Consider the following 24,389-nt stretch of genomic DNA (forward strand, 5'->3'; position numbering starts at 1 on the left):
GAGTACTAATTCTTTAAGTATTCAAGCAGAACTTTTAAAATTAGGAGACTATTAAATTTCTCAAACTGAAATCACACTTCATTCCCAAAGCTTCCCAAATATGTTTACTGCATTTAGTGAGTTTTCTGAGCAAATTAGAGTCCTTAAGAATAAAGGAGACTATGTGAATGTGAACTATCACTATTTGCTCTTAACTTGGCGATCAAAGGAGACCTTCACAAGATAGAACAGAAGAGCGTTCCGTTGTTTAATGTACAAAATGAGAACAGGCAGATTATAGCTTTGAACTTGCATGTAATGTGAACTCTAAGACCTGAAGACACTTCTTTTATGAATAATTTAAAACTTCACCTGGGTCAAGTTATCCTTTAAAGGAATTTATTTTCACAGACATGTTTAATCATTAGTAATTTTGCTGCTTTCTTTTATTCTAGGTAATGTATGATGTTGTTGGGGCAATTGAAAAAAATAAAGACTCCCTTTCACAGAATCTTCTATTTGTAATGAAAAGTAAGTTGATTTTTTTTTTCCTGCCCTACACTGGTTAAAATGCATCCATTGTTTCTTTATCTCTGAATATTCTCCTATAAAATATGTACCAGCTAAAGCATAATTGAAATACTTTTTGCATTCTAATGCCTAGAATAATAAGAAATGGGTCTTGCTGCACTATATGTTTGCTACAATGTAATTTGGAGTCCAGTGGAAACCATAATTTAACTAAGCTTTTAGCAGATAGAAGTGTAAAATACCTTTACTACTTTAGTGGGTTGAATATAGAAAAGCTTTTCTGTGAAGACTAATGAAGATGAGTATGACTTCCAACTTTATTTAGGCCACAATAGGGTGAATTTCATTACTTAAGATGACTCTGGAGCACAACTAAGGGTGGTATTTTATTCTTACGTACTTTCAGTTATAAAATATTAATGCTCACTATGTAGGAGGAGTAGAAATGGAAGGAGTGTATATATGTATACACATGTAAGTTTAAGTTTATGGGACCCTTCTACTTAGTGAGCGGTAATACTTTATATGCATATATCCACTATAATTCTACACTATATACAAGACCATATACAAAATGTATATGTGTGATAATTAAATGTATATTCATACATCTATACATAATTCTGTCTCTAGTAATTATTTTCATAGCAGTTCTGCAGTGATTCACATTTTTCTAATAACCTTTTTAGTGAATTAAAACATTGCATCTTGTATGCTTTAAGTTGCTATAAATGAAATAGTCATTCATCTTTAAAAGAAACACAGGATAGCTTTTCATGAAATAGTTGAATGCTCTAGCATTGAAAATAAGAAATCCATATCACTTCTGGTTTGAGAAACATATTTACCTCAAATTACAGCAACACAGTTGTAATACATTGTTTTTCACTGAAGATTGTTCTGCTTGCCTCTAGAACTTAGGTTTATTGTGAGCTCTCTTAGCTAAAACTAACGGAAAAAAAAACAAGGAATAATATTATGAAGATGGAAAGAATTGGTCTTATTTATCATCATTAGAAAATTTTCCTTTTAGTGTGCGACTATTTGCACTTTTATTTATAATGCACTTCCCTATCTTTTAGGAAGATCTAATATATAGCATGTATTTAAAAGTTTACACAATGCTTTTCTTACTTTTGTATTTCATGGTGATAGGATGTATGTGTCTGTGTGTGTGTGTATTTAGAATGAAAATATGATGGCTAGTGATATTGCAATTCTACTTATCTTAATAGAGTGCCTATATTTTAAAATCATTCTTTTATATAAATTTGTACACAAAAAAAGTTCCAGGAAAAATACAATTGAGTCTTTTTTTTATTCTTTAGGAGGCAGGTGCTTCTGAGCAAAAGGACAGAATTTACAATGTGCCCTTTTGTATTTTGTATTTATACAGGAGGTGTCATTTTTTTTTGTAAAGGGCTAGAGAATAAATATTTTAGACCTTGTGCACCATAAGATCCTTGTTGCAGTTACTCACTTCTGCTGTTAGAATGTGAAAAACCGCTGTAGACAATACAACTGGATGTGACTGTGTTCTGATAAAATTTTATTTACAAAAACAGGCAGTGGGCCATGTTTGGCTCAGGAGCCACGACTGCTCACTCACTCTATCATAAAAGCAAAATATTTGTGGTTGCCATCATGTTTTATGAATCTGTGAAATACTTTGATGCTTGTACATCATTATTAAAAGCAAATGTAATTCATAAATAATAATTTTTATTTATAGTTACTTTGCTTATAGTATCTAATTCAATTTTCATAGCATCAGAAAGCTCCCAGTTGAGGAAGATGGTGAAGTCTGTTGTAGAATCTACACAAGCAGAGCTGTGTCTCTGAGGCCGCTAACCAGGTGCCAGGTGTAGTCAAGGAGCTTGGAGACAGCTCATAGAGACACACAGCAAATACACTCATTTGTGCCTAAGATTAGAAGTAAAGTCTACTTCACCCAAAAGGAGGCAAACAACAACAACAACAACAACAAGAAAGCCAAAATCCAGACTTTTAATTCTACTCACAGGAATAGGAAATTTTAGGATGTAGCAAAATTTAGGATTTACTGTCAATTATGTTAATAATTATTGAGTCTTTTTTTTTTTTTTTTTTTTTTGCTGTGTGTCTCTGTACACTTGCTTATAAGTTAGCTTATCCCACTTTACAGGTAGAAAGACCCTGGACAATGATTGTAGATCCCAGTAAGGGACACTTCCGCTCTCAGTATGTATGTAGAGTGACATGAAGAAAATGGTTTGTGATCAGTGACTCCTTGTAATCCCAATGAGGTAAATATGCCTCTTCACCAGGAGTTCCTTTGCTAGGTTTTAAGAGGCAAATGGATAGTAGAGTTCTCTTTTAAGTCCCGGAGGGAACTTGCTGTCTCCTGCCATGTGCTCAGCTGTGGTCAGGGCTCTCCCGTTAGGGTCGCAAAGCATTATGGCGTCTCCCTGTGTCCATAGGGTGACATGAGTCTTGCTATACTTGCAGCCTGACCACATGATTCAGGGAAAATACAAAACTGGGTCAGTTACATGTTTTGGACCATATTTATGTCTCATGTTTTCAGTTTTTTAAATCTTTTATATTTTTCTTTTAAAATTTTTTTTACACTACCTACCTTCTCAGTAATGTTTTCAGTTTTATTAGAGGCATTTTCTCAATTATCTGTGTTTTCACTTATACATAGACCTGCTATAAATATAAATAATAATTGTTTAATTATGTATTTAAATTGGCTATACTATTATGTATTTATCACTTAACTTTTTATTTTGAAGTGGTTTTAAGCTTAAAGTGACAGAATTATTATAAAGTATTATTATAAAGTATTATTATAAAGCACTCCCAGGCATCCTCTTTCCAGGTTCATTTTTTTCATTTCCTTTCCTTTACTGTCTTGCTATCTTTCTTTCTATCTCCTTCCATCTTTTGTTCTCCTCTTTCCCTCCTGTGTTCCGTGTGTGTGTGTGTGTGTATGTGTGTGTGTGTATGTGTGTGTGTGTATGTGTGTGTGTGTGTATGTGTGTGTGTATGTGTGTGTGTGTGTGTGTGTGTGTTTCTGAATCATTTGAAAGTACGTTGCTTGCCTCTTCTTGTCTAAATACTTTGGTGCCCACCCTAAAAGAAGGGACGTTATCTTAGATAACTTCAGTAAGTTATCAGAATATTCAACAGTCATGTACTACTTATATCTAATCCAGAGTTCATATAAAGTTTTACCAATGGTTCCCACTAATATTAGTCTTTTATGGTCATTTTCTCCTAATTCAGGATCACTGATTGCGTTCAGTTATCATTTTTCCTTTGAATCTGAGACAGTTCTTTAGCTTTCCTCTGTCTTTCATGACATTTTTTTAAATGCCAGTTAATTCATAGAAATCACTGTGTTTGAGTTTATATTAAGTAGGTTATGAATTTTTGACCAGGAGTGCCAAGAGGTAGTGGGGTATCCGTCTCGGCACATTACGTTTGGAGGCGGTCACAGTTTGAAACAGGTTCACCATGAGCAGTGTGTAAGGTGGTGCTCTTCAGCTTCTTCTAACATCAAGCTTGCTGTTTTCCCTTTGTTATTAGTGAGTAATTTGTGAGAAAGTACTTTCTTCTAACATCAAGCTTGCTGTTTTCCCTTTGTTATTAATGAGTAATTTGTGAGAAAGTACTTTGAGACTATGTAAATATTCTGTTCCTCATCAAACTTTTACCCATTAGTTTTATATACATTTATGATTCTTGCTGAAATCGTTTCTCATGATTGCAAAATTTTGATTTTCTTACCCCATCTTTCCATAAACAGTGGCATTCTACTATAATATTCCCCACTTCTTTATCTATTAATTAATTTATTAGTGTACACTCGTGGATTCTTATGTTGTTCAATGAATAATTATTCATTACTATCATTATATTGATGCTAAAATTGTTTAAGATTTGAGCAGTAAGAACCCCTTCAGGTTAGCTCCTATTTCTTTTTGACATATTATCTTGACTTTTTTTTTTAACACTGCCTTACATTCTGGCCTTCCAAAAATGTTCCAGAATCATTCATCTTGCCTCAAATCTAGAATCAGACATTTGTTCAGGAAGCCTTGATTTATCTTAGAAAAGAATGGTATTCAGAAACTCCAAGATCTGGGGGCTGGGTGAGCTTATTGCTACTGGGGTATGATTGCTTTTAGGACCTTTCAGAATTTGAACATTTAAGATGTAAGTATAGATAACATATAGGTATATAGATCTGTAACTCTGCATTAAGAATCATGGATTTCTCTTGCTCTCTCTAATTTTATCCCAACATCACAGGGCCTCTTTTGCATGACATAATTGTATCTCCTCTTCTTGACAGTTCTTCCTGCTTCCCTGTTCGTTTATTACCTAATGTAGGGATTTTTTTAATGGAAAGCATTACAGATATGTATTATGTCACCCGCATTTTGCACCTGGGCAGGCAAAATGATTTGAGTGTGGAAAAGGTAGAAACTAAACTGCTTTGCCATGAAACGTTGCCAACTGTCTGATTGGCGAAGCATGATCCTAGTGATTTCTGTTCATTATTTCACGTTTTAATTTTGCAGTGATTCTCAAAGTAGGTACTGTCATCATTACTTTATAGGAAAGGACACTTAGGCTTAAAAACGGCCTACATGCAGATATAAGTAACACAAGAAACATTCCCTTTGATCCTTAACCAGCACATACATTGTTTTCCCTATGATTTTAAAATTTGTAACCCAAAATCCACTCATCTGAGCTCCAGTTTTTCCTGGAGGAATATGGACTCAGAATTATTTGATTTTTATAACTTAAACATGAAAATGTATCATTTTGCTTTTACCTTTTCAGCTTAACTGTGTTTTTTTATTTTTGTTGTTGTTGTTGTTGTTTTGTTTTTTAAATAAAAGGACACTTCTTTTCCCTTCTTTCACCTAGCAACTGCCACACCAAGTAAGGCAGGTCCTCTAACAGGTACTTACAGACGGCTCTGATACAGGTGAGTTAGGTCCTGGGGAAATATTTTCCTGAATAATTATTTTCCTGGAATGGGGCGTTTCTAATAGAGTCTGTAAGCCTTCATGATTTGACAAGTGCACAAAAGCCCCTTAAGTCTGAGCAGGTAAGATTTGGGTCTAAAAACTAGGATAGAAGTGTTACTCAGAGAACAAGGCCCAGTTGGGATCAGGATTCCTGGTCAAGGGTAGTGAATGTCAGAATTTGTCAATGATGTTAAATAGTGGAGGAAATAAAATAAGGATACAGGAAAACGTAGACTTCTCAATCTGCTGAACCAACAACATCTTGCACCTAGAATGTATCAGAGGCTAAAGCTCTTGTATGAGGAGTAAGTTCAATGCTTAAGTAATAATTTTAGTGCCACTTACGATATTCATTTATTTATTTCCTAGCTAGTGAAAATGTCGTGATCAATCATTTGTTCCAGTCGAAATTGTCACAGACAGGATCCCTCGTATCTGCCTATCCTTCCTTTAAATTCCGAGGACATAAGTCTGCCCTGCTCAGTAAGAAAATGACAGCTTCTTCAATTATTGGAGAAAACAAGAATTATCTAGAACTTAGTAAGGTAGGAGTTCTTGTGATTATTGTTGGGTTATTTTTAATTTTGATAAGTATATTTGCTTCTTTTTTAAAAAAAAAAAAGCACAATTTTGAATACCAAACAAATAGATATTTTAATAGAAAATATTAAGGAAAAGAATGTCTGTCTGATGCGTAACCATCAGAATGAAGGAAGAGTAGAGGAAGGTGCAGCCGAGTGGCAATTTTAATAGTAAGTGTAGTCTGAGTCATTTGATTGGTTGTCTGTGCAACATCCCAGTTATGTTTCATCTCTGACTGCCTTTTTGATGAATAGAAGGTAACTTCAGATACTGTAGGCTTAGAGAGAGTAAACTTAGCTATCTTATTCTGTTGATATTAATCACTTCAGATAATTGAGGTCTCTAAATGATAAACTGTTGTTTCTCTTATAGACATAGGGTGTTGCTCAGGTGCTAGGATGTTTTTACTGCATATTTGTAGAGTTTTAATTTTATTGTATTAGACTAATTTGTAATGTATATTTGTCTCACAAAAGTTTGGTTGTATATACAACCTCAAGATTCTATGTGGCAAAAGAGAACTAAAAACTCAGTGAAGAGTTGTTTCAAACTGATGGGAAACATGTATGGAGTGTTTTAGGTTTCTTAAGAATCCAGTGCCAGATGGTATTCCAGAGTGTTTTGCTTATGTCTACCAAAACTATAAAAGATGAGGAATATATTTGGGAAGGTGTTCAGGACAATCAATTTTAGAAATGCAATTGTTGCAGCTTCTGGAATACATTTTAGCTTACCAATTAAAATAAAAGCACAATTAAATTCAATTCTATTTTAGAAGAGTCACCAAAATGTGTGTTAATATGAGTGTGAGTGTGTGTGTGTCTCCAGCCAGTGGATTCTAGAATAAAAGATCCTTTGATGTGGTTGTTTAGAACTAAACGGTCGTGAGAAGCAGTCTCTGCCACGTAGGAAATGGCATTTAGTACGTTAGAAAAAACACATACACAAGGTTATCCTTATGAGAAAGATCTCTATGCCCGGAGGTCTTCCTGAACCTTCTGGCCCTTCTTTTCTCAATCATCCTGAAAGTCAAGAGCAAAAACTACCACACACAACTAACCTCAATTATTAAACATTACGAGGCCTCGATGCCATTAGTCTTTTCCCTGCAGGACTGCAGAAGGTGGGTAATTCACAGTAGTTCCTCCACCCAGAAAGGGAACTGGAGTGTTCCATTTCAAGGGACAGAGAGCTATTTATTATGATTATTCCTTAAATGTTCTATTTCTCACTTCCCTTATTTCTTCCCTTCAAACTCCCTTCATCCATGCACAGCCACCCCTGTGGTCAGGAAAATAGGATTTTCCCTACTCTGTAACTGAGTATGACACATTGTATTGTGTTTGTAGAGAACGGGTTGATCTTGGCCCACTCATCAGTTCCAATGAATCACTTCAGATTGACGGTAGGTCTTAACAGAAGAAAATGAGCTATTGTCATAATAGCAAAAGCATTAAATCCACAAGAAAGTTATCTCAGATTTCTTCTTGTATCAAGACCTTTTTTAAGAAAAATGATTTTAGATCAATAAGTCTATTAGTCTAATACATAATTTTGTGAAATATGATAGTAGGTTAGTGGCTGAGGTTCCTTTTAACCCTGGGTGGAATTTAATTAATTGCCTCTGCCCTTTCTTTCGTTTTGGACTCATTTTCGCTGATTTTATGTCTCTGTCATCATGTAATCTTCGCTACATAGGATTTTTTTTTCTCTTCAGGGCTGTACATGTTTACTTATTTGAAAAAAATAGAGTCTATTAGCATTTTTTACAGATAGGTAATTTAGTAACCTTTTTTAGTAGTTATAAAACCAGGAAGCGGAGGAAAGGGAAGAAAAACATGGTAAGAAAGCATCAGACCATTCATTCATTCAGTTCCTGAGTGTACTTAAATTTCAGAGAACAGACCAATGATAATTGAAACATAAAATTTTTGTAACATAAAATAGCATCATTTTGCCCTAGAGTAAACTAAATTTCATGATAAATATGAACAGTTAGTAGCATAACCAGGATATGGTAGTGAGTTTATTGTACCACCAAGCAAATCAGAATCTATGTTTATTGTCACACTAAAATGGGTGCAGGATGTTGGTAGATCTGATTTACACAACAGCCCTATACATGAAAGGTTGGCAGTAACAGTTGTGATTTTACAAGTAGTTGCCCATTTCCTCAACTTATACACCATTACGAAAATCACTTGGCACTGGTTTTTATAAACTGTTTTAAATCCACATTTGCCTGTAAGTGAATGTACATGGATGTGAGACTTAATTTTTTGCTCTTCTGAACTGAAATTTAGTAAAATAAATTTGCTCACTTTTTCTTATTCTTCCTTCTTTCTTCTTTCCTTCCTTTCTTCCTCCGTCTTTTCTTCTTCCTTCCTTCTTTCTCTCTCTTTGTTTTTTCCTTTCTCACTTTCCTTCCTTCCCTTCCCTCCCCCTCCCTCCCTTCCTCCTTCTCCCCTCCCCTTCCCTCTCCTTTCCTTTCCTTTCTTTTCCTCCCTCCTTTCCTTCTTTTCTTTCTTTTTATTACAGTTATTAAAAAAGAAAGGAACTTCTACATTTCTTCAAAGATTGGAACGAGGAGATCCAGTCACCATAGCATCACAGCTCAGGGTGAGTGACGTTTTCAGATTTCAAAAACTTAATGTATGTTTATAGCAACTAAAGAGGGTTTATGTACTTTTTTTTCCCCCCCATTTTTGGCAACTTAAATATCTTCAGAAAAAAGTAAACATACACACACACACACACACACACACACAGAGTAAATGCATAATAAGATTTAAAGATATAAAGACTTTTTATTTAAAAACTGCTTTATCTTTTTAGCTAGTGTCTCCTTTGGCAAATCAGTTGGGTTTTACTTCTCTCCTTAGAAATCCCTAACGGATATTATTGGAAAACTTCAGAAGTGCACTCCACACTTCATTCATTGCATCAGGCCCAATAATTCAAAGCTGCCAGATACTTTCGATAATTTTTACGTGTCTGCTCAGCTGCAATATATTGGGGTCCTGGAGATGGTGAAGATCTTCCGATATGGATACCCTGTTCGCCTTTCCTTCTTGGATTTCCTGTCAAGGTAAATTCTTCTGCTCTTAAAGTTGTCGTTTTAGCTGCTATTCAGTGAAGTATACTGACACTGGCACTATTGCAGCAAGGATCTTCTGCCGTCTTTTTTGGCATTGCTTTTGTTGTTTACATTTTCCTATCTCCAATAAACAAAATATTCTGGGAAACAATGAAAGACACTGACAAAGCTCATGTAAAAAATTAATTACACTGTACTGAGGACAGTGTCTTGGAAACCATTCTCATGTGTGGCTTTCAAAGCTTTCAAAGTGTGGCTTTCCTTATATTAAATTTTTATAAAATGATTGCATATGATACTCACTATTTATTATTTAAAAGGAGAATATATATAAGTGATTATTTCCCCTTTTATATATGAACAAATACTATTGAGATCAGTGGTTGGCAAACTACACTCATGGGCCAAACCCAGCCTACCACCTGTTTTTGTAAATGAAGTTTTATTGGAACATGGCCACAATCATTTCTTTGCATATTGTCTGTAACCACTTTTGCACTGCAGTGGAGATAGACAGTGTTCCATGGTGTAAAATATTTGTAAAATGTTTGTTATCTGCCCCTTTAGAACAGAAGTTTGTTGACCTCTATTTTCTTCAATAAATTCAGCTGAAAAACACACTGTGCACAAAACAGTGCACTTATTCCTAAGATAAACTCTTGTCATGTGGCCTCGTCTTCATGTCTGTATTAGCCCTTCTCTGATGGTAGCCTTATCCCAGCCATTTGCAAGAAGAACCTAAACTCACCCAAAAGCAGTATCATCCCCTCAGGCTACGTATTTGTTCATATGTATTTTATTTGATCAGAAACTTTAGTCTGATTTTAAGTAAATTAAAATCCTCACTGAATAATCCATTTTAAATAAATTGGTTGATGGATAGTAACTTAATTTACAGATATATGCTACTAAGCACTATTCCAGGCCTCATCTTTAGGTACATTGTTGTGCTATACACTCTAGCTTGATGAATGTCCCAGTTTAGGCAGGTAAATGCGTGTGCAAATAATGGCCATTCAGTGCTTGTAATGCTACAAAGGGTTGGAATATTACAAAGTGTTACAGACGCATAGTAAGGAGGTAATTTGGGATCAGAGATGGCTTTCAAAGATATTTGAAAGATATTACAATCCTGGTGTAAATAATGAGACTATCTGTTTTTAAACATTTAAAAAATAAAATGGGGTGGGCAAAAAGGAAATCAGAAGACGTTTGGTAATTCTCTATAAAATAAAATGAGATCTTAAAATAATACTGATATAAACTAATATAAGTATTGCAAGTGTGAAATCTTGCATTTATGTTTAAAAATTAACGGTACAACTACAATATGAAAAAGTCTGTTTGAGAAACCATTCATCCAAAAAAGAGAGATTTTAAGACTTTTGTTGACTAGTTCGATGCGAGCCACTATTTTGAGGAAGCTGTGAAACAAAAACAAAACAAGCAAGCCAGCAAACTTAAATCACTACATGTGAAATATTTAATTCAGAACAAAGGGAATAATATTTAAACGACGACTAAAATTCTGTATTTAATTTTTATAACATTTGTTTTTCTAGAAGAAAGAAGCCACATTTACTTATCGTGCATGTTGGTAAATTTTACAAAGACACATAGAAGAAAATAAACAGCGTATGAGTTCAGCTTGAGCCTTCCATTTTAAAGGGGTGATAGAATATCTTTAGAAGATAGAAGATAAGCAGAACCACATGGGGATGGATGTATTTAAACTGTAGAACCTGTATTTCAGATAGACAAGATATTTGTGTTTAAAATTTAAAAGGTGCTTGTAAATAAGATAATAGACACGTTGTCTCTTGATTTATAAGGAATAACTACAAAGTTGGGCTTACATAGAAAAAAAGAAAAGCTGGGTATAACACTTCTGCGGCTTGTTGTGGACAGGAGTCTTGGTAGCTCTCACTGACTGTTGTGGGGCTTTGGAAGGGACGGCTCTTGACCCATCTCTTTCTGATCCCTCAGTGGAAATCCCTTCATAGTCTTCAGAGATGCCAAGCCTGTTAAGAGCTGATATTTCTTACATTTTGTAGTGTGTGTAGTAAAGGTCAGCCTTCCCACCTTCTTAAGTATAGATGGTCTTTGGTTTGAGTTGTAAAAACTGTTGTTGTGTAAGTTTAAAACAAGAGAGTCCCCAAATTTATCCCAAACTTTCTGAATCCGAATCAACAGGGAGTAGGAACTGGGCTCCCCCTGGTTTGTAGCTCCAGTGATGATTCAATGTGAAATAGAATGGAGAGTGTCTGTCCTAGGCTGAGGTCTCAGGAAGTGATCTGCGGTGTCCTCAGAGGGTGACGAGCCTGGAGACATCATGATTTGTTTAACTGTAGTAACTCCCTCTTTAGTGTTACTCAGAACAGCAGTTCTCTGACATCAGCGCACATCAGAATCAACTGGAGGCTTCTTAAAATATTGTTTCCTGGGCTCCCCACCCCAAGTTCAGATTCAGTAAGTCTGGCAGAGGCCTGTGAGTTTGCATTTTTTAAAAGTTTCCAGCTGATGTTAACGTTGTTGCCATGTGGACCTCACTTTGAGAACCCCTGGCATGGGATCTCTAGTCATCTGGGGACAATGTTTTTGTTTTGTTTTGCTTCCCCCGAGCCAAATGTTGAAAGGGCACCAGTGCCTTGGTGATCAAAGCAAACTTGTGAGGAATGTATAATCTCCAGCCTCACCCCAGGTTCATTCAATCAAAATCTGCAAATTCATCACAATTCCTCAGTGACTGGTATGCAGTTGAAGTTTGAGAAGCACTATCCAGGCGGACCTTGGTGACGTTGTAGGTTCAGTTAGGGACCACCATAATAAAGCTAATATCATAATAAAGCAAATCACATGAAGTTTTTGGTTTCCTGCTGCATATAAAATTTATATTTGCACTATCCTATAGTCTGTTGTGTACAATAGCATTACATCTAAAACACCATATGATACCTTAATTTTAAAGTATTCCTAACTAATGCTAACAATGACCTGAGTCTTTGGCAAGCCATAATCTTTTTGCTGGTGGAGGGTTTTGCCTTGATGTTGATGACTGCTGACCCATCGGGGTGGTGGTTGCTAAAGGCTAGGGTGTCTGTAATAATCTCTTAAAATGAAACAGTCAAGTTTCCTACATCCATTGACTCCCTTTCGTGAAAAATGTCTCTGTAGCATGCAATGCTGCAGCAGCATTTTACCCAGAGTAGAACCTCTTTCAAAATTCGAGTCAATCTTCTGAAATCTTACCACTGCTTTATCAACTAAGTTTATGGAATTTCTAAATCTTTTGTTGTCATTTCAACAATGTTCACAGCATCTTCACCAGTAGTAGATTCCATCTCAAGAAAACACTTTCTTTGCTCATCCATAAGCAGCAACTCCTCATCCGTTAATATTTGTTCATGAGGTTGCAGCAGTTCAGTCACATCTCCAGGCTCCACTTCTAATTTTGGCTCTGTTGTTGTTTCCACCACATCTGCAGTTGCTTTCTCCACTGGCGTATTGAACCTCTCAAAGTCATCCATGAGGGTGGGAATCAATTGCTTCCAAAACCCATTAATGTTGATATTTTTACCTACCATAAATCACAAATATTCTTAGGAGCATTTAGAAAGGTGAATACTTTCCAGAAGGTTTCCAGTTTACTTTGCCCAAATAAATCAGAAAAATCACTATCTATGGCAGATATATCCTTAGAGAATCTATTTCTTAATAATTCCTCCTTGATCCATGGGCTGCTGAATGGATACTATGTTAGCAGGCATGAAAACAATATTCAGTTCCTTCAGTAGTTTTGGGGTGACCAGGTGAATTGTCAATAAGTAGCAGTGTTTTGCAAGAATTTTTTTCTGAGCAGTAGTTCTCAACAGTGAACTTCAAATATTTAGTAAACCATGTTGTAAATTGATGTGCTTTTTTTCATATGTTTGTTGGCCACATAAATGCCTTCTTTTGAGAAGTACCTGTTCATATCATTCACCCACTTTTTGAGGGGGTTGTTTTCTTGTAAATTTGTTTAAATTCCTTGTATATTCTGGATATTAGACTTTTGTGAGATGGATGGATTGCAAAAATGTTGTCCCATTCTGTAGGTTGCCTGTTCACTCTGATGATAGTTTCTTTTGCTCTGCAGAAGCTCTTTAGTTTAATTAGATCCCATCTATCAATTTTGGCTTTTGTTGCAATTACTTTTGGTGTTTAGTCATGAAGTCTTTGCCCATGCCTATGTCCTAAATGATATTGCCTATGTTTTCTTCTGGGGTTTTTATAGTTTTAGCTTTTACATTTAAGTCTTTAATCCATCTTGAGTCAAAACCACAATGAGATACCATCTCACACCAGTTAGAATGGTGATCATTAAAAAGTCAGGAAACAACAGATGCTGGCAAGGATGTGGACGAATAGGAACGCTTTTACACTGTTGGTGGGACTGTAAACTAGTTCAACCATTGTGGAAGACAGTGTGGCAATTCCTCAAGGATCTAGAACCAGAAATATCATTTGACCCAGCCATCCCATTACTGGGTATATACCCAAAGGATTATAAATCATTCTACTATAAAGACACATGCACATGTATGTTTATTTCGGCACTATTTACAATAGCAAAGACTTGGAACCAACCCAAATGCCCATCATTGATAGACTGGATAAAGAAATTGTGGCACATATACACCGTGAAATACTATGCAGCCGTAAAAAGAATGAGTTCATGTCCTTTGCGGGGACATGGATGAAGCTGGAGCCCATCGTTTTCAGTAAAGTAACACAGGAGCAGAAACCAAACACTACATGTCCTCACTTGTAAGTGGGAGTTGAACAATGAGATCACATGGACACAGGGAGGGGAGCATCACACACTGGGGCCTATCCGGGACTGGGGGGCAAGGGGAGGAAGAGCATTAGGGCAAATACCTAATGCATGCGGGGCTTAAAACCTAGATGATGGGTTGATAGGTGCAGCAAACCACCATGGCACACGTATACGTATGTAACAAACCTGCACGTTCTTCACATGTATCGCAGAACTTGAAGTAAAATTGATTTTAAAAATGGATGTGTGTCATCCATGCTTTGTTACTCCATTTACATAGCAAAGGGAGAGTAGTCTTAGCATAATTCTTGAAGGTTCTCAGATTTTTGGAATTACAAATGAAAACTGGCTTCAACTTAAAATTGCCAGCTGTATTAGCCCCTATAGAGTCAGCCTGGCCTTTGAAACATTGAGGCCAGGTATTATCCCCTCTCTAGCTATGAAATTCCTAGATGGCATCTTCGTCCAATAGAAGGCTATTTCACCTACACTGAAAATCTGTTGTTTGCTGTAGCCACCTTTATCAATTATTTTAGCTAACTGTTCTAGATAACTTGCTGCAGCTTTACATCAGCGTGTGCTGTTTCTCCTCACCCCTTCACTTGCTGCAGCTTTACATCAGCGTGTGCTGTTTCCCCTCACCCCTTCACTTGCTGCAGCTTTACATCAGCGTGTGCTGTTTCCCCTCACCCCTTCATGTTACGCAGACAGTTTCTTTCCTCAGACCTCATGCATCAACCTCTGTTACCTTCCAGCATTTTTCCTGCAGTTTCCTCACCTCTCTCAGCCTTCATAAAATTGAAGGGTTAGGGCCTTTCTCTGGATTAGGCTTTGGCTTAAGGGAATATTGCAGCTGGTCTTATCTTCTGTCTAGACCACTCTCGATATCAGCAATAAGGCAATTTTGCCTTCTTATCATTCCTGTGCCCACAAGAATAGCACTTTGAGTTTCCTTCCATAACGTGTCTTTTGCATTCACAGCTTGGCTGTTTGGTGCAAGAGATCTAGCTTTTGGCCTGTCTTGACTTTCGACATGCTTTCCCTCCTAAGCTTAATCATTTCTAGCTTTTGATTAATCGTGAGAGATGTGCAACTCTTCCTTTTATGTAAACACTTCGTGACCATTGCAAGTTTGTTCATTAGCCTAATTTTAATAATTCTGTGTTTCAGTGAATTGGGAGGCCCAAGAAGAGGGAGAGAGAGGTGGGGGACCTCTTGGTAGTTGGAACAGTGAGAACACATGTGACACTTATTGATTAAGTTTGTTTTCTTATATCGATGTGGTTTGTGGCACCCCAAAACAATTACAATAGTAACAGCAATGATTGCTGATCACAGGTCACCATAACAGACATAATTTTAATGAAAAGTTTTAAAATATGACAAGGATTACCCAAATGCAAAACAGAGAAGTGAAGTGTGAACATGTTGGAAAAACTATGCTTATTAAACCTGCTTGATGTCGGGTTGCCACAAACCTTCAATTTGTGAAAAATGCAATCTCTACAAAACGCGGTAAAGCAAAGCACAACAAAATGAGGTGCACGTACGTGTGCAGGATGGGCAATGGGATTTATCTCACTCAGCCAATATTAGAAAAGTGCATTTAGTGTATTTTTCTGTGTTTCTTCCTGTTGTTAGAGTTCCTTAGATCTGTGACATCAAAGATTCTCTGCACTAAAGGAACCCTTAGTGATTGTCCAGCGTAACCTTTGTCAGCTGCATGAATATTTCTAACCATTATTCCAACAGTTATCCAAATTGCTCTATTTCCCCAGAAGAGAGTGGAGAGAGAGAGAGAGAGAGGGAGGGAGGGATGGAGAGAGGGAGGGGGAGAGAGAGAGAGAGAGACATCATATATCATAAAATTAGAAAATTATTTTTACCTTTGCTTTTGTATACTTCGAAGTCAGTTTTATATACACTCTATTAGGATTACTCTTTTGCTAAAATAGTAAATGCAATTAATACTTAAAAATTAAGTATAATTTTTATATGTTTACAATAGACTATAACTTCTTCTAAACGAGGATTGTAGCGTATTCATTCACAATGCTTGTGCCTTGTTGGTGTTTGACAAATTTTTTCTTTTTTTTTTTTTTTTGAGACGGAGTCTCGCTCTGTCGCCCAGGCTGGAGTGCAGTGGCGGATCTCAGCTCACTGCAAGCTCCGCCTCCCAGGTTCACGCCATTCTCCTGCCTCAGCCTCCTGAGTAGCGGGGACTACAGGTGCCCGCCACCTCTCCTGGCTAGTTTTTTATATTTTTTAGTAGAGACGGGGTTTCACCAGGTTAGCCAGGATGGTCTCAATCTCCTGACCTTGTGATCCGCCCATCTCGGCCTCCCAAAGTGCTGGGATTACAGGCTTGAGCCACCGCACCCAGCCAACAAATTTTTTCAAAATGAACTTGGCATTGGAGATTAAATAGTTGTTCATTTTAAGGTAATATTCTGCATAACAGAGATCATAGGCATACTGTAAAAAGTACAGTGAGTAAAGAGGAATACTGAGGATGGGAAATGATACTTTTAGGTAATTCTTTGCATTTCTTTTAGCATTGCCTTATTTAAAATAAGATGTGATTTCTTTTTCTTATTTTTATCTGTAATGACATATCACTGGAAATGGAATTAGGAATTTATTTTAGAGGAAATCTGCCCATATCTCTCTTATATTTAGGATGCCAGTCTGAAATAATATTACAAAAAATATTGATTCATAGAGAGATTATAGTTCCTATAGAAACTGAAGAATTTAAGTAAGATACAATCAACATACTGTTACATCAAGAAATAGCATTCTTTAATATTCCTTGAGTATTCAAGAAGCTCTTCCACTCTTTGAAATGCCCCCAGGCGATGGAAACATTGTATAAAAAACAAAGCCTAGAGTTGTAATTTAATATACATTTTTGGTTGGTTGTTTGGTTACCAAAATTTCAGGTAACAGAATGTACTATCCCTATGCAAAATATTTATTTTCTATTTATATCACCTTGTCTTAACTGCCAGAGAATAAAAATGTATCAAAGCAAATGACTTCATTAAGTATACAAGAAAGAATATGATTACCACAAAAATCTTGAACCAAAAAAAATGGCCAGTTTTGCAGTTGGGAAGTAAGCAATCACTGATTTGAACAGGATTATTGTTTCTGAAATCTGACATGACAATAAATGTGGATAATGGACATTTCTTGGACTTTGTAGGTGGACATGAGGTTGTAAATTTGCGTCATGGTATCTTGGCTTTAATAACTGTCCATCATTCCAAGTCTTTCTAATTGAAACTGGAGGATTGCTTTAGTTGAGAGGATACTATTTTGATTAAATGTAGAAAAGTATGCTTGTCAATTTTTTTTTTCTGTATATTCCTTGTGTAATACAGCTTCAGAGTGGGATGATAAAGACTTAAAGACTGTCTCCAAAGGCCAGAGACTTCACAAGTTTGGAGACAGGAGGAACAATAAAAGAAGCAGCAGGAAAATTATTATGTGCAAATTACGGTACATAATTGGATTGCCTGCAGCTGTGGACTTACTGTGTCCTCTAAATTCATACGTGACTTTATGTGGAGGTGGAACCTCTACGGAGGTAATTAAGGTTGAATGAGGGCATAAGAATGTGGCGGCACAAGAATGTGGCTGGCACCTTGACCTTGGCCTTCTCAGCCTCCAGAACTGTGAGAAATAGATTTCTGTTGTTTAAGCTGCTCAGTCTATAGTACGTTGTTATAGCAGCCCACCCAAACTAAAACAGCCACGTTTGCGTGTCCGTTTGGTGTGAATAGGCAGCAAAGCTATATACGTTGTGTTTGGAAGTTTTGGAGCTAAGTTTATGTTACTTGATACTTGTTGTGCTGGTGGAAGGAAACATGCCTTACCAGAACATACCTATGGTTTCAAAGATTTTGAGGCATCATACATGTCAATCCCGTCGTCTTTTCTACCTTGTTTCCTTTATTGCTCTTCAAGGTTCACTCAGGTATCCTCTCCTTTGGAAGACATTTCATAAAATCCCAGATAAGTTGGTGTCTTTAAGGTTCAAAATGTGTTGTATAATATAATTATCACATGCCTATTAGAGCACGCTGGAAATACCCATGTATGTGTTCATTGCAACCACTAGACCAGAGGTTAGAAAATGACAGCCCAAGAGACAAATCTGGCCTGCCATCTGCTTCATGTGGCCTGAGAGCTAAGAATATTTTTTACATTTTTAAATGGTTACATTTAAGCGGTTATATAAGTACCTATATAATATCCTCAGTTTTGCCTCTTAGCATGCAAAGCCTAAAATATTTACTCTCTGGCCCTTTACAGAAAAAGTTTGCTTATCTCTGCCGTAGACCATAAGAGGGGTTTGCCTGGCCTCCAGCAAGAAGCTGGTCACCCTTCCTGCCTCTGCATCCAAATTCTGTGCAACTGGAGGAAAAAATCTGATCTACTCTTTAGTAGATCTCAATAATGTTCTCTAATGTCGGTCTCATTCTTCAGTTTAGGAGACCTTCTACTGATGGCACTGTAAAAGCCAGCTTCCACCAGTATGTTCTGTAGAACAAAAAAATCCTAAATCAGTGGCTTGCAACAGCAAATGTTTGTTTCTCTCTTGCATTGCATTTGAGTGTGGTTTAGAAGTAGCATACCTAAGCTCAAACCAGCTCCAATCTTTGTTGTTGTTGTTGTTCTTGTTCTTGTTTTTGTTTTTAATGGGATTCAGCTTTAAAGACTAGCCCAGATCTAGGATATACTCTTCCTGAGTCATGGGGAGGACCAAAAAAAAAAAAAAAAAAAAAGGCTGAATGAGTGTTACAGAGGCTACTGAAGTATGGCTTGTGTCATGCCCAAGTATGCCATTGGCTAAAACCAGTCACTTGGCCAAGACCAACATAGATAGCGTGGAGAAGTGCCCTCCTCATAGGGATGCGCTGCAAAACGTGTAACAGAGGGTTGGAAATGCATCAACTTCTGGCTGAATTATCTGTTATTGTGTGTTGGACCATCCCCAAACTCAGTGGCATAAAACAGCAATTTATATTTTCTCTCCATGCTGTGAGCTAACCGGGACTAGTGGGCAATGCTTGCTTGCGGTCTCTTCTCCAGTTGCAGGCATATGGCTGAAGAGGTGGGTGTTAGCTAAGTCCTGGCTGGGCTGGGGCGATCCAAACTGTGGTCTCTTCAATCCTATGCCTGGTGCCTCTGTTCCTCCAGGTGACTCTCTCTCTAGCAGAATAGCCCAGACTTCTTACCCACTGGGTCAAGTTTCCATGGAGAAGGAAAGAAGCTTGCAGCCTTCTTGAAAGCGGGGCCTGGACTTGGCACAGCAGCACTCTCCCTGTATTCTATTCATCAAAGCACTTAAACCCGACCCAGATATATTCAATGGGGAGCATCCATGTATAGCACCAATTTGAGACAAGCTACCATCCTTTAAAATACAGAACTCACAAGTGATGGGAAATTCCACAGCCATGCCTATACATAGGAATTATTATTTTCATCTCTCCCCAATATGTATATGTTAGTTTAATGGGTTGAATAATATAAAACCACGTATTTTTTTTCAAAATTGTAGAATTGAGAGAAAGGGTAATAGGAGGCCATGCTGGGGAAAAAAAAAAAGAGAGAGAGAAAAGAAAAGAAAAAAGGACAGCTTTGAAAAGTCCCTACAGGAGATGTTTTATATGGTCTCAGCCACCTTTCCCAAAGCTGCCTTTATCACCCTGTATGCTTGTGGCATTCTCATTCATACGTCTTTGTTTCCAATGGTCATCAGGGGCTGTGCCAGAATTGTGGTCCTATGGTTCTCTCTCAAGGTATCACTCCTCTCCATCTTAATCCCAGCTTCCGAGGAACAAACATTAGAGTCTTAACTCCAGACCTGGGGTGGCAAGCTTGCATGTGTCACATCCATCATTCATTTAAGGGATTATTTATGGTTGGCAGGGAAGAGTAGGGTAACTAAATGGAGAAGTTTACTATTTAATGAGGAGAACTTATTTGGAAAAGACAGAAGGACTTGTCAATGAAAGCACCAGAGGGTTGGCTGTTATGCTTGGCATGGTGAGGGACCGTGAGCTGTGTTTTTAGATTGTTACTGGATGAAATCCCTCTCAGAAATAGACCAAACCATTTAGCTTGCCTAAATGACACAGTTGTTGCTGAAAAGCCTCGCTGTGAAAGGACACATCCATGATGTTAAATTGGGTGTTCGGAGAGAGGGATGAAAGAAGACACACTTCCATCTATTGGATTAAATCTAACGGACAGTGGCTACCCAATGAGGCAGACCCTTGCCAGAGAACAGCCTGTGCTGGAGTCTTTTAAAATTCTGCCTTGTTACATGTTGGAGATGCCAACTACTGTCAATGCATCCTTTAGAGAATTGTGAATTAATAAGGTCAGGAGATATTAAATATTCTTAACAGCTTGAATTGGCAAAGGATTAACTTTCTCCAAGGTAATTTTGCCACATCTAACCATTTTCTTTCAGCTGAAACTGTTCTTGAGTGTTGGCTGCTTGTTTAAGGTTTAATGAAGTTTGAGAGGAGAGAGGACCTGTAACTTTTCAATGAAATGTAAAAGATGAGAGGGAAGCTTAACACTTCCAGAAGTCGCTTTAGCTTAAACATAATAAATTATATCTTTACTGAGAATTTGTTATGCTGCTCAGTGCATTATAGATCATAAGTTTTCCCATATTCTACTTCAAGGATCTGCACACTTTTTCTATGAAGGACCAAATAGTATGTATTGTGGACTTCATGGGCATGTGGTCTCTGATCCAGCCGCTCAACTGGGCCTCTCCAGCAGAAAGCAGCAGTCACAGTATTTAAACAAATGGGTCAAGTGGTGTTCCAGTAAACTGACAAAAACAGGAGGTGGCTGGTTGGGGCTCTAGGGCAACTAAACCTTGATCTAGTCCCACTCATCTTCTTTCTAATATAGTTGGGGAAAATTTTTTAGAAAAACATGATATGAAAGGTGACCTTGCTGTTTTGTTTCATCATCTGGCTGGGATCCTAATTTCTACTCTGCCAAGTGGTATGATCCCCCATAACAGCATCCACTCATTCATTCATCATCAATTTCTTCAATCCTTATTTGCTCACTCTTATTTCATACAAGCAGTTTACTAAACCAGAATGTCAGTGTAGCTTAGGAGTCCGCATAAGCGCGGCATCAGAGTCATCGTCATGGATCTCCACCGTGTACCCGCTGTTGAGTCAGACTCCGCACTCTTCACTGTATACTCACTATCCTTCTCCTTACGATAACCATTTAGAGTAACTACTCTCATTATGTAGATATTTGTTATTGTGTAATTAATACTTGCCATAGCTTCGATTTAACGTTTTTCCAAATAACATTTACCAGTATTTCCTAGGCAACGAGCACTGTGCTAAACCCTTCACAAGCATCATCTCATTTAATCCTCATAGCACTCGTATAAAGTTGATTACTGCCAGCATTTCTATTTTACAGCTGAGAAAACTGCAGTTCCCAGGAGGTAGGTCCAAAGTCTCACACCTCATCCCTAAGGGTGTCTCTAACCACTGCAGGACATGAGGTTTGTACTGATATTGGTCCTGTTCCAAAGTAGTTGTTGGTTCCACTTCCACAGTGGCGTGCTGTTTCTGAGGCTTAACTGTCATTAACATCCACCCTCAATTGCACAGGCACGTCAGAATGGCACTGTGACGTCAGGAGAAAAGAAGGCCTTGGAGAGTTCTAAAATTCAGCCGTGGGCCTTACACTCTGGATTGCCTTTGGTCTGCTTCCTGGAAAACAACCCATTTAATTTTGTAGAGTTTCCTGGACTGCAGCCAGTCCCATACCTCTCACCCGCCATCCCACAGACTCATTTGTGGCATAAGCCAGCTGGGTATGAAAGGAGGCTGGATCAGTCACAACCTTTGGAAAATCAGCTCAAAGAACAATAAGAAAAGAGATGTTTACAAATGAAGGATTGTACATTTTTGCTTAAAACAAGGTGAAAATGAAAATAAAAAGTCTTTAATAACTTCCTAACAACCTAACAACCTCGGAAACAAATACCGAAAGCTGACCGGCCCAAATGATATAAAATGAATATATGATTCCACCGAGCAAACGTTCAATACCAAACAAATGAAATGAACGTGATTATCCTGGTAAAATAAACAGAGATATATTTGCAACCCTAATTCAATATTTTGGGAGTTGCAATGTACTTTTAATACAATTGTGAGGTCCATAAAAAAATTTACTCTCAGAATTCTGAATATTTTTATTTAAAAAATGCAATATCAGATTTTGAATCTTGGAGCTTGGAGAAGCAGAGGGAAACAACTGTTTCTTTGCAAGCAGTTTGTTCACAAGTTTTCTTCCCTAGATTAATGATTAGATTAGTCTACCACTTCAACTTCCTTTAGGAAGTGGGAAAGATTAGAGAGTGGCCCAGCAGGTCACTCTACCTCCACCTCTAAGGAAACATCAGACCAGAAGTTTCTCTGTCTAGCGTTCTGCCATGTTTTACTTTCTGGAACTACTGGTCTCATCCAGTAAACTTATAATAATGGGGCGTGGCTATACCCCTGGGGGGATATTTAGTCTTTAAGAATATTCTTTCTCTCATCTTCATGAGCACACCACTGCTTCATTGTGTATCCTTCTAGGACCACAAATAAGCAATGAAAAAAAAAATTTTTTTTTTTGAGGTGGAGTTTCGCTCTTTGTTGCCCAGGCTGAAGTGCAATGGCACAATCTTGGCTCACTGCAACCTCTGCCTCCCAGGTTCAAGCCATTCTCCTGCCTCAGCCTCCGGAGTAGCTGGGATTACAGGCATGTGCCACCATGCTCAGCTAATTTTGTATTTTTGGTAGAGACAGGGTTTCACTATGTTGGTCAGGCTGGTCTCAAACTCCTGACCTCAGGTGATCCGCCCACCTTGGCCTCCCAAAGTGCTGGAATTACAAGTGAGAGCCACCGTGCCCAACCCAGCAATGTAAATTTTGTATCCGAAGAAACCGAAATGGGTCACTAGTCAACAATGTGTTACTTTATCAATCTCCAGGCCACTCTACATTCAAGGCTGTGAATTCATTCTTTCCCATCCCAAACCTTGCCCTGACACATTGTCCAGTGTAGTTCAACAGGGATCCCGTAACCAGAATAAATGAAAATGTTAAAATAAAACAAAAGAGCAGTTCTAATAATAAAATCCCAATAGCCTAGATATCCCTCCGTATTTGACTGGAAGTCTGCTGCCATTATTAAGTTCCCAGTGAGAAATGAAAGTTCAAAGATTAATGTACTTTATAAATTAAAGTCCAGAGATATTCAATTCCAATGGAATTGAAATCCCAAATCTGATTATCTTTCCTTTCTGAGTTAAATGTCCAAAATTTCATATGCATAAGTTAAATTATTGTCCCGAAATCATCCTTTGCATTTTCTTATTTTACTCAGTCTTAGCTAAAGAGGTTGCAGACATCTTGGTAGAGCTGAGTCACTTCCGCATTGTAGTCTGAGCTGTCAGTTATTGTATTAGCCTGCTTGGGCTGCCATATCCAAAGAACAGACTAGGTGGCTTAAAAAACATTTGTTTTCTCACAGTCTGGAGGCTAATAGTTCAAGATTAAGGCACCAGCAAGCAAGTTGGCATTTAGTGCGTGCTTGCCCCGCATTGGTAGAGGTCCGCCTTCTCACTGTGTGCTCGTATGACTTCGTGGCTTTTCTTTGGTACTTGCATGGCATGGGAAGTCAAGACGGAGGTCGGGGGAGTGCTAGCTCTCTCATGTCTTTTCTTATAAGGACACTAATCCTATTGGATCAGGGCCCCACCCTTGTGACCTAATTTAGCCTTAATTACCTCTCAAGGGATCTATCTCCAAATCCAGTAATTTTGGGGGTTTAGCAACTTCAACATATGAAATTTAAGAGGTCGCAAGCATTCAGTCCATAACACTTATCTCAATCGATGTGGATAATCCAGGGCCTCACTTGTCTTAATTCAGTGCCAAGTGTCTCATGATCCTTGCATTGAGAGTCCAGTGAGTAAACAGTAGGCACAATACTATTAGAGTACTAATCTCACAGGCAATTAATTTAGAAATCTGCCTCTAGTCTTCAGAGCAGCGTATTGCCAGCAGAATTATTCTAGAATCTAGTACTGTATGTGGCCAAAGACAATGGTGACTTTATAGTGTATGGACCAAACCAAGACATGTTTTATAGTAAAACAAGGAACAATTAATAATTTTGCCAGGAACACAGGACATACAGTCATCCTATCTTTATACTGCTCCGTCTTCCCATAAGTCTCATTGGATTTCATCACCAGGATTCTGTATTCTGTAATTCACAATAGACTCTA

General features: G+C 37.7%; 1 protein-coding gene across 1 annotated transcript in view; it reads left to right on the forward strand.

The window, feature by feature from the left end:
- The window catches only part of MYO16 (myosin XVI), a 653,675-nt gene that overhangs the window by 454,933 nt on the left and 174,353 nt on the right, over positions 1-24,389 (forward strand). The window contains exons 24-27 of the mRNA XM_011933947.1: positions 435-510; positions 5,910-6,085; positions 8,661-8,741; positions 9,005-9,210. Coding sequence (XP_011789337.1) covers positions 435-510; positions 5,910-6,085; positions 8,661-8,741; positions 9,005-9,210 — 539 coding nt within the window. The remainder of the gene's footprint in view (positions 1-434; positions 511-5,909; positions 6,086-8,660; positions 8,742-9,004; positions 9,211-24,389) is intronic.

Source organism: Colobus angolensis, unplaced genomic scaffold (assembly GCF_000951035.1).
Source record: "Colobus angolensis palliatus isolate OR3802 unplaced genomic scaffold, Cang.pa_1.0 Scaffold13, whole genome shotgun sequence".
Taxonomy (NCBI): domain Eukaryota; kingdom Metazoa; phylum Chordata; class Mammalia; order Primates; family Cercopithecidae; genus Colobus; species Colobus angolensis.